At 48.4% G+C, this 14550-nt stretch overlaps 1 protein-coding gene across 3 annotated transcripts in view; it reads right to left on the reverse strand.

Annotated features, from left to right (window-relative positions):
- Positions 1 to 14540, reverse strand: part of SLC8B1 (solute carrier family 8 member B1) — a 33200-nt gene extending 18660 nt beyond the window's left edge. Inside the window, exons 1-2 of one of the 3 annotated variants that reach the window (XM_081175284.1) lie at positions 14452 to 14540; positions 478 to 912 (exon numbers count right to left, since the gene is read on the reverse strand). In XM_081175284.1, coding sequence (XP_081031410.1) covers positions 478 to 639 — 162 coding nt within the window. In that variant the 5' untranslated portion in view covers positions 640 to 912; positions 14452 to 14540. Of the gene's footprint in view, positions 1 to 477; positions 913 to 6927; positions 7244 to 7272; positions 7545 to 14451 lie in introns of those variants that run through there. The other 2 variants (XM_081175283.1, XM_081175285.1) reach the window with 2 other exon arrangements.
- Positions 14541 to 14550: the final 10 nt, after the last annotated feature.

Consider the following 14550-nt stretch of genomic DNA (forward strand, 5'->3'; position numbering starts at 1 on the left):
AGAGTGAAATAACCGGCTCTGCCACAAACAGGCATTCCTGGCTCCCTTCAGAAGCATTTTCACTGGCTGAGCAGGCTTGAGCTCAGCTAGGTGTCCTTGCTAGGCAAGGGCCGAGCCCCGTTCCAGTCATAACACAATGTCAATGAAGGCAATCTCTTTGGGATCTGCAAAATTCTGGGAGGCTTGCTGAAGAAACCCAAGTCACATTCACATCCTCCCTTTAAACCACGGTAATACCAGAGCTTTAAAGCTGTGGCTTCCCCAAAGAATTATGGAAAGTCACGCTGAGAGTTGTTAAGAGGCTATTCCCCCTCCCAGAACTACAATTCCCAGAGTGGTTTAACAATCAATGCCTCTTCCCAGGAAACTCTGATCCTTTTGCTTGGAGACTCCCTGTGGGGGCAAGCAATTAATAAATGCAAATAGTCAACCAAACAGCAATTTGGGTGGCTTCTTTCTGCCCCTTCGGCTACTCACGTCCACAGCTCGTCCTGAACTCAGGATCCTGTTGAGCTGCCCACTGGTGTCCAAGTGAAGAGAAGATGAGATCTTGGGGTCCTCTGAGCTATTGGGATATCCTACTGCGCTGGCCCCCTCGGCTGCCATGCAGGCCACTCCAAAGACCCAGAAAGTCCACATGGCAGCTGGCCAAATGTTTCTCCGTCCAGAACCGAAGAGGCCAGCCACCTTACAAAGCGAGGATGTCCACACTTTGTCCACGCTTTACGGCATCACCTGTCCGGGAGCCGGGGGTACGGAGAGAGGGGAGGGGAGTAAGAGAAGCCCCCCTGCTCCAACCAGCAGGAAATTTCACAAATTGCAGCCGTTGATGGAAATGGAGAAGTAGCCCCCTCTCCATTCAGGCTGGAGAATTCTCTTGCAGCGGTTTCCCTTTGTGGAGAGAACTGGGACCTGGGGAGAAGCAAAAGGGCAAAAAAATGCTTTAAAACCAGCAGATCAAACCACCAAAAAGGTTTTCGCAACTACTAAGGGGAGAATCGATTTCATCAGAGAAGGTGAAAAGCTAAACCCTATTTTTTACATCACAGTGAGTCGGGGGGTGTGTGTTAAAAAAAGAGATTCAATCTCCTTCTCAACCACCAGGGTGGAACACATATGAACATTTCAAAAAATGAACAAATTAAAAATTAGGGAGAAAAAGGAGAGGAAGAAAGAGAAATCATAGGAGTTACAGAAAGAAGACTCTGCAGAATGGCTGTTTCTGAGGGTCAGCAGCTGGCCAGTTCAACTTCCTCCTGCACCCTTTCTCCCCCTGGAGCAAAGAGGCTGGAATTTGGAGGGTGTCAACAGAGACTCACTACACACACTGCCATTCCCCTAATTATATCTTTATATGGATTTTAATTATAACCTGCTCTCTGGTCTAATCCTCTGCTGAAAAGCAGGGCATAAATAACTCATCTATTTCATCTATTTTAGCAAATGTGCATTTCAAAAGGAGCCAGGACCGCAAACACCTACGCGATTTAAAAAAATAAAAAATGCATATGAAAGCTGTTAAAGGACACAGTAAAACATCTAAAGCAAATTTACAGATGTAACCAAAGCAGGTGTCTGGATAGGCCCTGCTGAAACAGGAAAGCCTGCCTAATGTCAATCGGCAGGGCGTTCCAAAGTGCAGGTGCTGTGGCATCAAAGGAAGGACTCCTTACAAGTAATAATTGCCCTTTCTGTTCCATCACTGTGAATCCCATTCCACGGTTCCAACTGGTGCTTACAGGCTATTTTAGCACAAAGCTTCTCCTCCGGTGAATCAGGAGACATCCTCTGGAGTAGGAAGGGTTAAAAAAATGTTCTGCCCAAGGGCCGTATTCTCTTCTGGGTGACCTGCCAGGGGCCACATGCATGCGGTGGGTGGGGCCAGAGGCAAAAGTGGGTGGAGTAACAGAAGTAAACCAACACGAAGGCTGGCTTCTCAAAGAGGGTGAGGTTGGAAAGGGGTGTGGCCTGAGGAGAGGGGCGTGGCCTGCAGACAGTTCTGAGGGCCAGGTAATGTGGAAAAACCTATCCCTTCCCCTAAAAAAAGGTTCCAGTCCTCATCGTTCCTCATAAAAAGGGCTGATTTAAAAAGGAACACAGGAGGTTGTGTTGTCCCGAATCAGATCATTGGTCCACCCAGCTCATCGCTATGCAGTGAGACAGGTTTACCTGCAACATTTCACCCAGATGCAATCAAACTCTGTTGACACTAAAAAGCATCTTTTGTCGGGGAATTCCTTTCACCGCCACCTAGCTAGCAAGGTCCAAATTAGCATGAAACCAGGTGGTGTGGAAAGAGAGTGACAGAGGTCACAAAGCCAAATGATCCTGGAAATTCTGAAGGGTTTCTTTTTTTAAAAGAGAGAGAGAATTGTTATCAGCCACTTTGTTTACCCAGGCTGGCCTGTTCCAAGATAACAAAGGGAGGGGATTTGAAAACCTGAAAACCCTTCCCCAGAAGAGGGAGTTCATCGCATCAGCCCTCCTGTTCCTAACACTATTTTTAAAGCACCGTCTTCTGCTCAGACCTCTGTTTACAGCCGGGGTGTGTTCCAGTACACCTTGGGTTTTATAACAATTTCTTGAGTTGATGAATCACATCTGCTTTTTCTCCAGCTGGTCAATTATATTTTTAGATAAAATGTGCAGATGGCTGAAACCTCAGTAGAAATGCCGGTTGTTTCCCCCCCTGTTGAGGAATTAAGGAAATGCAAAATAACTTCCTAATGCTTTAATAATGCAGGGGTAGTTCATCGAATCATACGATATATAGAGTTGGAAGGGACTCTAAGGATCATCTGGTCCAATCCCCTGCAATGCAGGGATAAGCCTGCGGGGATCAAACCTGCAACTTTGGCAATGCCAGCACCCTGCTCTAACCAACTGAGCTATCCATCTTCACCTGGTGCTGTGCTGCGGCCCCAGTCGCCCCCTGACTATTGGTCATGCTGGCTGGAGCTGATGGGAACTGGAACTGAGAAACATCAGAAAGGCCACTGGTCCCCTATCACCACCTGTAGGGATTGCGGATTGCCTTAGTTCATATGGATTTTCCCTCTGTGTTCAAGCAAGGAGTAAAGTGTGTGGACTGGGGAAAGATGCCCAGGGGCCTGCTAGAGAGGCATATGAAGGCCGCATTTGGCTGGAAGCTGCCTTACATACAAAGTCAGACTCCTCAGTCCATCCAGGATGGGTAAAGGTAAAAGGTAAAGGACCCCTGGACAGTTATGTCCAGTCAAAGGTGAATACAGTCATACCTCGGGTTAAATGTGCTTCAGGTTGAGCGTTTTCAGGTTACACTCCGCAGTGACCCGGAAGTAACGGAGTGTGTTACTTCCGGGTTTCGCCGCTTGCGCATGCGCAGATGCTCAAACTATCACACGCATGCGCGGAAATGGCGAATCGCAACCCGTGCACGCGCAGACGTGGGTTGTGTTTGCTTCAGGATGCAAACAGGGCTCCAGAACGGATCCCGTTCGCATCCAGAGGTACCACTGTATGGGGTTGCGGCGCTCATCACACTTTCAGGTCAAGGGAGCCGGCGTTTGTCCACAGACAGCTTTCCGGGTCATGTGGCCAGCATGACTAAACCGCTTCTGGCGCAACGGGACACCGTGACGAATGCCAGAGCACATGTACCTTCTCATTGCAAAGGTACCGATTTATCTACTTGCACTGGTGTGCTTTCGAACTGCTAGGTTGGCAGGAGCTGGGACAGAGCAACGGGAGCTCACTCCATCGCAGGGATTCGAACCACTGACCTTCCGATTGGCAAGCCCGAGAAGCTCAGTGGTTTAGACCACAGCGCCACCCACGTCCTTAGCAGGGTGCATCTAGCTCAGTACTGTCTACACTGACTGGCAGTGGCTCTCTAGGATTCGAGACAAGGAGTCTTTCCCTAGCCATACCTGGAGATTGAACCCAGCACATTCTGCCTGCAAGGATGCTCTACCACTGAGCCAGGACCGTTCCCGTATATGTTAAGTTTTCAATGCAGCAGTTAACAAGGACTGGAGTAGGTAATGGGTTAAAATGCACATGTGCAAAGTTTGATTTTGACAGTGTAGGTGTGATTGTGAGAGGGGAGAGAATCGGAATCACATGACGCCTTTCAGGAAGGGGGGGGGTTAACCACTTCCTCCCATACTGCAGTCCTGATGAAAGTCTCCCCCAAGGAAATGAGTGCTGGTAGGGAATCTTCCATTGGGGCCAAATACTCAGAGCAAACTGCATCAGGGGGGAGCAGTTTCTGACAGGACCATGATGTGGGAAGAAAGAGTTAGCTCTCCCTTCCATCATTCTGCAGGGGCACTGCAGTTGCTATTATTATTATTATTATTATTATTATTAGTAGTAGTAGTAGTAGTAGTAGTAGTAGCAGGAGCATTTATTACTTAGTAGTAGTATTTATTACTTATACCCTGCCCATCTGGCTGGGCTCCCCAGCCACTTTGGGCGGCTTCCAACAGATTACTGTATTAAAAACACCATAAAACATCAAACATTAAAAACTTGCCTAAACAGGGCTGCCTTCAGATGTCTTCTAAAAGTCAGATACAGTAGTTGTTTATTTCCTTGACATCTGATGGGAGGGCGTTCCACAGGGTGGGCACCACTACCGAGAAGGCCCTCTGCCTGGTTCCCTGTAACCTCACTTCTCACAGTGATGGAACCGCCAGAAGACCCTCAGAACTGGACCTCAGTGTCCGGGCTGAAAGATGGGGGTGGAGACACTCCTTCAGGTATATTTAAATAACAAAAATCAGAAATGGGTCGCCCAAAATGCATGTTTGGGTTAATGGTGGGTCCTGGGCCTAAAAAGGCTGAGGACTAGTGGGCTACAGCACCTAAATTACTAGAGGCAGAAGAGAAAGTGCCACGTAAGAGGAAAGATAAGAGAGATACAAGAAATTCATCTTTCAGTGTAGCAGCACCCACACTTTGGAACTCCCTGCCTATTAAGACCAGGCTGGCACCTTCACTGTACTTTTTTTTTATTCAGGCACACCTATACTTAACATGTAGAATGCATTTTAATCTGGTTTTTGGCTGATTGTTGCTTTAATTATTTTTTGAGTATTTGAAAGATGTTTTAAACTCTCCTTTTTTTAACAATATTTTTATTTTTATTTTTGCAAACCACTCCAGGGCTTTATTGCAATCAATTGGTATATATTTTTAATTTTGCGAAATAAAAGAATGAAAATGATCTATCATTGCCTCTACGACTCATGAGTCAACAGTGTGACACGGCAGCTAAAAAAGCCAATGCAATTCTGGGCTGCATCAATAGGAGTATAGCATCTAGATCAAGGGAAGTAATAGTGCCACTGTATTCTGCTCTGGTCAGACCTCACCTGGAGTACTGTGTCCAGTTCTGGGCACCACAGTTCAAGAAGGACACTGACAAACTGGAACGTGTCCAGAGGAGGGCAACCAAAATGGTCAAAGGCCTGGAAACGATGCCTTATGAGGAACGGCTAAGGGAGCTGGGCATGTTTAGCCTGGAGAAGAGGAGGTTAAGGGGTGATATGATAGCCATGTTCAAATATATAAAAGGATGTCACATAGAGGAGGGAGAAAGGTTGTTTTCTGCTGCTCCAGAGAAGCGGACACGGAGCAATGGATCCAAACTACAAGAAAGAAGATTCCACCTAAACATTAGGAAGAACTTCCTGACAGTAAGAGCTGTTCGACAGTGGAATTTGCTGCCAAGGAGTGTGGTGGAGTCTCCTTCTTTGGAGGTCTTTAAGCAGAGGCTTGACAACCATATGTCAGGAGTGCTCTGATGGTGTTTCCTGCTTGGCAGGGGGTTGGACTCGATGGCTCTTGTGGTCTCTTCCAACTCTATGATTCTATGATTCTATGACTAGAAGGACGATGCACCTTCACACCCACCAAACCCCCTTCAAGTTAGACAGAACTCAGAGACATGAAAGTCAAAAAACAATCCTATGCAGCTTGCAAAGCTTGCATCACCGCCCTTCATACCACTGGCTGGAAAAATACATCCATTCAGTGATGGGTCAGCAGCCTGAGTCCGCAGTAATGTAGGTTTCCTGACACAAAGGAAATGCATTATCTCTAAACACACCCCATAATTCTTTTACGTAATTCACAATCACAGGACTTGGCAAGGTCCATTAGCTTTTAATGTTGCTGCGCTGCCACCATTTGCACCCGCTTTTAACATGCAAAGGGGGGGGGTCACCTGAACCCTTCTAATAATAGGCTAGTTCAGTCTTCCCCAAATTTGGTGTCTTCCAAATATACCAAGACTCACCAGCCCCAGGCAGCAATAGGGAGTTATGGCCCCAAACGAGGGGGGGGGGGGGAAGGGAGGCTGCACAGCAGTGAAAGGTAAAATGGTCAATGGTAAGAGCATCCACCGCTGCCAGTCAGTGCAGACAATATTGAGCAGGGTGGATCTAACTTGGTACAAAGCAATTCCCTATAGTTTTTGTCTCCTGGCATCCGCTGCCTAGGTTGCGAACTGTCTCCCCACCGCCAAAATATCAAATACTCTGGCCTGGAATACCAGCCAAATTCCAACTGTACCTTTGGGGGGGGGGGGAGAGAGGAAAGGTAAGCTACAAAATAAATAAAACGATCTGGCCACAATAGAACCTCCATGGACAGAAGCAGTTTACCTCTTCCGAGTGTCAGTTCCCAGCCACAAAGGGGGCATTCCCCTCCTGGTTTTTTCCCCTTCCCCCAAACAGACAGGGCTCTTAGCAAACGACCCAGTGGCCTCTACTCTAGAGGAGGCATAACGGGATGAGGCCGTTGGTCTGATCCCGCAAACAAAGTCAAGTGCCATGCGCGCTCGCGCGCAATTTCCCACCCACCGTTTTCTTCTCAATGCCCACCCGCGCCCATCTCCACGGTCCCGGAAGGCCAACACGCAGCCTCAGCAAGTAAACAAACCCTGCCCCGATTCGGATTGGCATCCATTTCTCCGGCTCTTGCCAAGAAGCGCGCCAGGCGGAGTCCTTTGCCGTCTCCTTTTCTCTCCCGCTCCGCCCGCCTTGGCACGACGCGCGGGGCGCCTCCGACCCGAGCGCGCAAAAGAAGAGCGAGGAGGCGAGGAAGCGCCGCGCGGGATCGCGCCCTCCGTCTCCACGCCAGAAGCTGCGAGGCTCAGCGAGCAAGATCCCCCGCTCCCGGGCGATCGCGCTTTGCAGCTGGGCGCGCAAAGGCGCTGCTCCCTTGCAAAAGCCCTTACCCGCCGCACCTGTGCGCTTCAAGACACCGGCCTCCGCTGCAACTCACCGGCAGAAGCAGACAGCCCCCCCCGCTCCGACAGCAGCAGCGCCGCCGATCCCCTGCCTTTAGCCGGCCAAACAAGCCGCAACTCCGCCCTCCTTCGCCAGCTCAGCCCTCCTTCCCTCGCCAGCGGCTTAAAGAGACAACTTGCCTTTCCCCCTTAAAGGCGAACAGCCGTATTTCTGTTGCGTCCAAAAATCCGGACCACGAGGGACGCCTTGCGCTGCCCGCTGCAAAGCAGGCCAACGTGGGGCTCGAAGACTCGAACTCAGGGCCCTGAACTTGAGAGCCTCGTGCTCTATCGACTATCCCAGCAGTCTTGTTAGGCAGCCCCTATCTCGTGTTTCTTAAGATGTAATTTTCTCCGAGTTAAACGGGGCTGGTTAAAACTTAACTAGCTGTATTGACTCTGCGGGAATACTTCTATTATATTCTATTATAAATATTATAATATTTAGTAATACTAGTATAATTATTATATCTTAATTATAATAATTGTTTTTGTTGTTCTTTCGAGTCGTTAGTCCCTTGCCAACATAAGAAATTTCAAGCAACTTGCACAATTTTAAGAGCATCTGGTGGACCATTGTGAGAACAGGAGGCTGGACTAGATAGGCCTTGAGCTTAATCCGGTTTATATTGCCCAAGCACCTCTGTTTCCACAGAACACAGTCTCTCCCTGGCCCTGAAGATAAAGGCTATCCATCATACTGAATGGAGCTGTTAAATAGTGGATGTAAAAGAAATGGCTTTAATATCACAGTTTCTCAAAGTGGTAAATATTGGCCCCCATAGAGTCATTGTACAGGGGATAAATAAAAGCCTTGGGATTGAAAAGGGACTGAGAAAGGCCTTCTCAGTGGTTGCTCCTAGATTTTGGAACTCCCCTCTCTTAGGAAGTTATACTGGCCCCCTCTTTGTTGCCTTTCGTCCAACAGGTGAAAATTTGTTCCAGCACACTTTTGGGAACTGGTGCTGTGCTGTTTTTATTGTCATTACTGGTATAGTTTTAATAGATTTTATATATGTACAGTTGTACCTTGGTTGTCAAACGCCTTGGTACTCGGACGTTTTGGCTCCCAAACACCGCAAACCCAGAAGTGAGTGTTCTGGTTTGTTAATGTTTTCTGGAAGCTGAACGTCCGACATGGCTTCTGCGGCTTCCAATTGAGTGCAGGAAGCTCCTGCAGCCAATCGGAAGCCGTGCCTTGGTTTTCGAACCGTGGAATGGATTAAGTTCAACAACCAAGGTACCACTGTACCACAGTTGTATCTCGGGTTACAAATGCTTCGGGTTACGTATTTTCAGGTTGTGGACCAAGGGAAACCCGGAAGTACCGGAAAGGGTTACTTCCGGGTTTTGCCGCTTGCGCATGCACAGCACCAAATCGCATCACGTGGGTGCACAGATGTGGCACTGCAGGTTACGAATGCTGCGGGTTGCCGACGTTCCTCTGTCACGGATTACGTCTGCAACCAGAGGTTCCACTGTATATAGTTTTATTTCTATCAATGTTTTTTAATTATGGCTTTTAGTTTTATCTGTAAGCTGCCTTAAGTCCCATCAGGGAAAAGGGTGGGCTAATAATAATAATAGTAATAATTTACAAGACATAGTACAAAAAATAATAATTTGGAACCATTTTCACTTGTTTATTTTCCTTTTTTATGTTTTACCATTCCTAGTAATGGTGATTGATGATTAATAAACGTTTATTTCTTAATTTTACTTCACATTCTTAAGAATTAAGATGGGGTGTGTGTTCAATGTCGACTTTATAAGTCCATCAAAGTGGTGGATAAACACAGACGTTGGGGGAAGCCTTGCTCTGTATGATCCTTCCACCAGTCTCTCCCACGCTGCATTCCACCTGATAGGCCAAAAATTCTCCTGGGAGAGCAGGGGCCCTGTTACCTGGGGCTGGTGACATAACAGCCTTAAGAGCTTAAAAGATCAACACGGCATCTTGTGAAACTGCCCCACCAGGATCACATGAGACCCACTGAACTCAGCCACCCACGTTCCCATCGCCGTGCCCTATCACAGTTCAGGAAAGCTGCATTAATTTTTTTGCTGAAATAGCCAAGGCCCCTTCAAAACTCAAGAGTCCTGTGTACTTTGGCAAGACCAGGGTCTCCGAGTGCAGGTCTCCTTTGGAAGCTGTACTGTTCGCTTGGGGCCACGTGGGTGGGCCACAGAGTTTCTCTCTGCAACGGCAAATCCGTCCTCCCCTGAACAAAAGTCACTCTTTTCCCGAAAGCATGAACTTTGGAGTCAAAACTGCTAACTATTTTTCTCTCTCTTATAGTTAACGTAGATTGGGTGGGAATCTGAAGTCATTGGGCGGCATCCAAATCCTTGTTACTGAAAGATTTTTTCTGTACCGCCATGCGTCCCAAACGCATCATTGAGACTGGAGGCAAGTCTCCCTTCAGTAGAAGAATGGACTTGGCAAAGAACTCTTAACTTCAGGCTCCGCCTAAACTCAAAATCCCCCTGGTTTACTATCCCTAGTACTTCAAGACTCCCATAAAAGTGCCTGGCTTAAAACCGTCTATCAAAAACTTCACTCTTGTGGCCTATCCCCACAACACCTACTCACTATGGGCCCCACTAAAGCAAGCAGTCTAATTGGTCAACATCCAAAAGATATCGAGCATCAGAACAACGTGGCCACTATAAGGAAATTCTGCCCTTGGTATGTTCAGTTTCCACCTCTCCATTTTGATTCTCTGGCCCCATATCTGCACAAACTTATTACAGTGGTACCCCGCAAGACGAACGCCTCGCAAGACGGAAAACCCGCTAGACGAAAGGGTTTTCCGTTTTGGAGGCGCTTCGCAAAACGAATTTCCCTATGGGCTTGCTTCGCAAGACGAAAGCCCATAGGGAAATCTCCGGGGACCTCTTTTAAATGCTAGCGGTGGGGAGCAAAGCCTTCCCCCCCCCCCGGCCTTCAGAAGAGGTCCAGGAAGGCTGGCGGGGGCCGAAAGGCTTTGCTCCCCAGCGCCAGCATTTTCCGCCAGCAGCGGCAGCGCTGCCGCTGCTGGCGGAGAGGTCCGCGAAGCCTGGGCGCGCTGATGTCAGCGCGCGCAGGCTTCGGCATGCCGGCCACTCTCCGCCAGCAGCGCCAGCGCTGCCGCTGCTGGCGGAGAGGTCCGCGAAGCCTTGGCCGGACAGCTTTTGAAGGCAGGGGGGGGGAGCAAAGACTTTCGCCCCCGCCAGCCTTCAGAAGAGGTCCAGGACCTCTTCTGAAGGCTGGCGGGGGGCAAAAGTCTTTGTCCCCCCTGCCTGCCTTCCCAGGGGCTTTTAAATCGCCCCGGACAGCGGAGAAGCCCTCCGCTGTCCCGGGGTTTTTTAAAATGCTGGGGGTGGGAAGAAAAGCCCTTGTCCCCCCCCCAGCCTTCAGAAGAGGTCGGGGGACAGACTGTCCCCGGACCTGGTCTGAAGTCGGTTTCCCTAGGAACGCATTAATTGATTTTCAATGCATTCCTATGGGAAACCGTGCATCGCAAGACGAAAAACTCGCAAGAAGAAAAAACTTGCGGAACGAATTAATTTCGTCTTGCGAGGCACCACTGTATCCCAAAATACAGACGTGCTTTTACACTTGCAAGACTGGATATTTTGCCATCTGCGGTACTTGAGGTCGATTGCAAAAGATCCCGCCTGAGAAATGTCTTTGCCCCTGTGGAGATGGTAGCACCAAAACAGCGGCACACGTCCTCCTGTCCTGTACTCTCTACAAAGACCTGAGGAATGAGATCATCACCCCACTCGTACTAACCATCCCAGGGCGCTCAGCCACTGCCACAATCTCCTTTCTTCTATCAGATCAAAATGAGCAGATAACAGCAAAGGTTGCTAGGTTCATAGCAGGGGCAATCAGAATAAGGGCCACTAACTGACTGCTGATTCAGGACTTTAAATTGTGCTTTTATATCAAATTTCCTTTTCTGCGTATACTGTAATGTTTTACTGTTGCTATGGCCATTGGCTAATGTGAATAAAGTTTTATCTCTCTCTCTTGCATAGCTGTCAAGCGTCCCTTATTTGGCGGGAAAGTCCCTTATCCCAGCGCCATGTCCCGCTGCTGTCCCTTACAGATGAGGCTTCGTTTGGCTACTGGTTGGGCTTTCTGCCTTTGGCTCGGAGGGGCTCAGCAGCTGAACATACCTGTGCCTGGAAAAAATCCCTTATTTTGGCTGCTGATCCCTTATTTTCGAGGCTGCTGGTCCCTTCTTTTCAAATCTGTAAGTTGACAGCTATGCTCTCTTGTTACTGCAAGGATTTACACTTCTGCAGCGGAACCGCCCCCTTCACATAAGAACATGAGAGCCTCCTGGATCAGGGCCATTGGCTCATCTAGTCCAGCATCTTGTTCTCATGGTGGCCACCGGGATGCCTAAATGGGAAGCCTGCAAGCAGGATCTATGTGCAAGATCACTCTCCCCCTCCTGCAGTTTCCAGCAACTGGTATTCAGAAGCCAACTGTGGAGGCAGAGCATAGCCATCATGGCTAGTAGACAGCCATGAATTTGCTCAGTCCTCCCTTAAAGCCATCTAAGTTGGTGACCACCACTGTCTCCCAGGGGAGCGAGTTCCACAAAGAAGGAAAAGTTCTGTTGTGGGAGCAGAAATCCTTGAGCCAATGGCAAGAGCAACTTGGCGCAACTTTGGATACCGTAATATCCTAGCATATCGGAAGACATCAGATTTTATTCTAGCGTATCAATTCCAAATGGAATACGCACGCACACTTAAATATAGTTTTCCTATGATTACCATAGAAAGATTTGCTGTCTATATATAAAAAGCATCACTCTCCCAAAACAACAGGCTCTTATTCAGGAATATTTCAGTTGCTTTGTTAAACAATAAAAAGTCAAAAGGAGTTAATCAAGCAGGCTGTACCCACAGACAGCTGTTCTTTCCCTTCCTCCAGATTGATAAATATAAAAATAATAATCAAAACTTGCTTGTAAATGGGAACTACAGTGGAACCTTGGTTCTCGAATGCCTTGGTACTCAAACATTTCGGCTCCCGAACGGCAAATACCCCGGAAGTAAGTGTTACGGTTTTCGAACGTTTTTCAGAAGGCGAACATCCGATGTGGCTGTCACCTATTTTTTCTGGGGCGCCTGTGCCAATCAAAAGCCACACCTTGGTTTTCGAATGTTTTTGAAGTCGAACGGACTTCCAGAACGGATTATGTATGAGAACCAAGGTACCACTGTACCACTGTCCTGCTCCATGCTGCTTAGACACCATTTAAGTTTCCCACAATGCCTCTGGTGCAGGGTTTCTCCTCAAAGCAAGCCCAGCTTACCCTCTGCCAGCCCCACTTCGCACTAGAAATTTAAAGCACTATGAGCAGTTAGAAAGAAGGCTGATCGCCGAAGAATTGGTGCTTTGTGGGTTATGGTGCTGGAGGAGACTCTTGAGAGTCCCATGGACTGCAAGAAGATCACACCTATCCATTCTGAAGGAAATCAGCCCTGAGTGCTCACTGGAAGGACAGATCTAGAAGCTGAGGCTCCAATACTTTGGCCACCTCATGAGAAGAGAAGACTCCCTGGAAAAGACCCTGTTGTTGGGAAAGATTGAGGGCACAAGGAGAAGGGGACGACAGAGGACGAGATGGTTGGATAGTGTTATCGAAGCTACGAACATGAGTTTGACCAAACTGTGGGAGGCAGTGGAAGACAGGAGGGCCTGGCGTGCTCTGGTCCATGGGGTCACGAAGAGTTGGACACGACTAAACGACTAAACAACAACAGAGAAGTTAGGGCTTCCCCCAAAGAATTCTGGGAGTTGTAGTTTGTCAGAGAACCTTTTCCCCCTCCCAGAGCTACCATTTCCAGAGTGGTTTAACAAGCAATCCCTCTTCCTAGGGAGCTCTTAAGTGGATGGCGTGAATGTGTCCCAAGTCTCACTTGTTGGCCTTGTTGAACTCAGCAGGGAGGACGATGGGGTCAGAAACAGGCTGGCTCCCCTTGTCCCTGGCTCTGGCACTCCCTACTGCTGCACCTCCCACCCTTCTGCTTCATCAGTTCCAATGGTCATCAGCCAACTTGGGTCAGAGAGTCCAGTAGATCCCCCTCAGACAGTCCTAATCCCCAAAGTCTGAATTCTCTCAAAATAATCCAGGAGAAATGAACTGAGATGGAAAAAATATGTTTGGCACAAGGCAAGAATGTTTGTTCCCAGGCAGGGGCTTAATCACCTAAATTCAGAGCCCTCTCTTCACAGAAGGGTTCTCAAAAAGCCATCTAGTCTCAGTGAATTTGGGGGAAGGCTGCAGCTCAGTGGTTAGAGCATCTACTCTGCCTGTCTGAAATCCTGGAGAGACACTGCCAGTCAGTGTAGAGTCAACAATAAGGAACTAGATCAGGGTTTCCCAAACTTGGGTCGCCAGCTGTATTTTGGACTACAACTCCCATCATCCCTAGCTAGTAGGACCAGTGTTCAGGGATGATGAGAACTGTAGTCCAAAAAAATTAGCTGGCAACCCAAGTTTGGGAAGCCCTGAACTAGATGGGCCAATGGCCCGACTCAGTATAAGGAAGCGTCCTATGATGACAAGGGAAGCACAGTAGCGCAGTGGTTAGAGCCAGTGCCGGATTTACATATAAGCTAAACAAGCTATAGCTTAGGGCCCCACTCTCTTGGGCCCCACAAAAAAATTAAAGTAAAAAAACACTGGATGTACATTTCCAAAATATAAGATAACAGACAAATAAAATAAAACCTACATTTAACAGTGTTTTGTGTTGTGTAGGCTCCTATGATGTACATATTTTGTTATGTGCAAATGGCTTTAGATACCTATTAGGTCCATAAATTACCATATAGCATATATTCAACACAAAAAACGGCGCCAATTTGTTGTTGACAAAGGGCAGCTGGACATATAAAGTTCCCCATTACTGTACCTTCAATAGCTTAGGGCTTCATCAAACCTAAATCCGGCCCTGGTTAGAGCACCTGCTTTGCACGCAGAGGGCTCCGGGTTCAATTTTCAGGAAGCTCTAGGGAAAACGCCCTGACTAACCGCTGCCGGTCCGTGCGGGCAATACCAAGCTGACTCAGAACGAAGGCAGCTTCCTGCGCGGGCTTGACGCCCAGCTTCAGCGGCCACAACCTTAAGCTCACCAAGTGCCGAAGTTTCCACTCAACTCACCTTGGGACGGGAGGCAGGCAGGCGGCCGGGCGAAGGGACGCGCACTCCGATCCTTCGCCATCGCGGGCCTGGGGCTCCCCCCTGGGGCCGTCGTGGGGA

Source organism: Podarcis bocagei, assembly GCF_964188305.1.
Source record: "Podarcis bocagei genome assembly, chromosome: 16".
Classification (NCBI taxonomy): domain Eukaryota; kingdom Metazoa; phylum Chordata; class Lepidosauria; order Squamata; family Lacertidae; genus Podarcis; species Podarcis bocagei.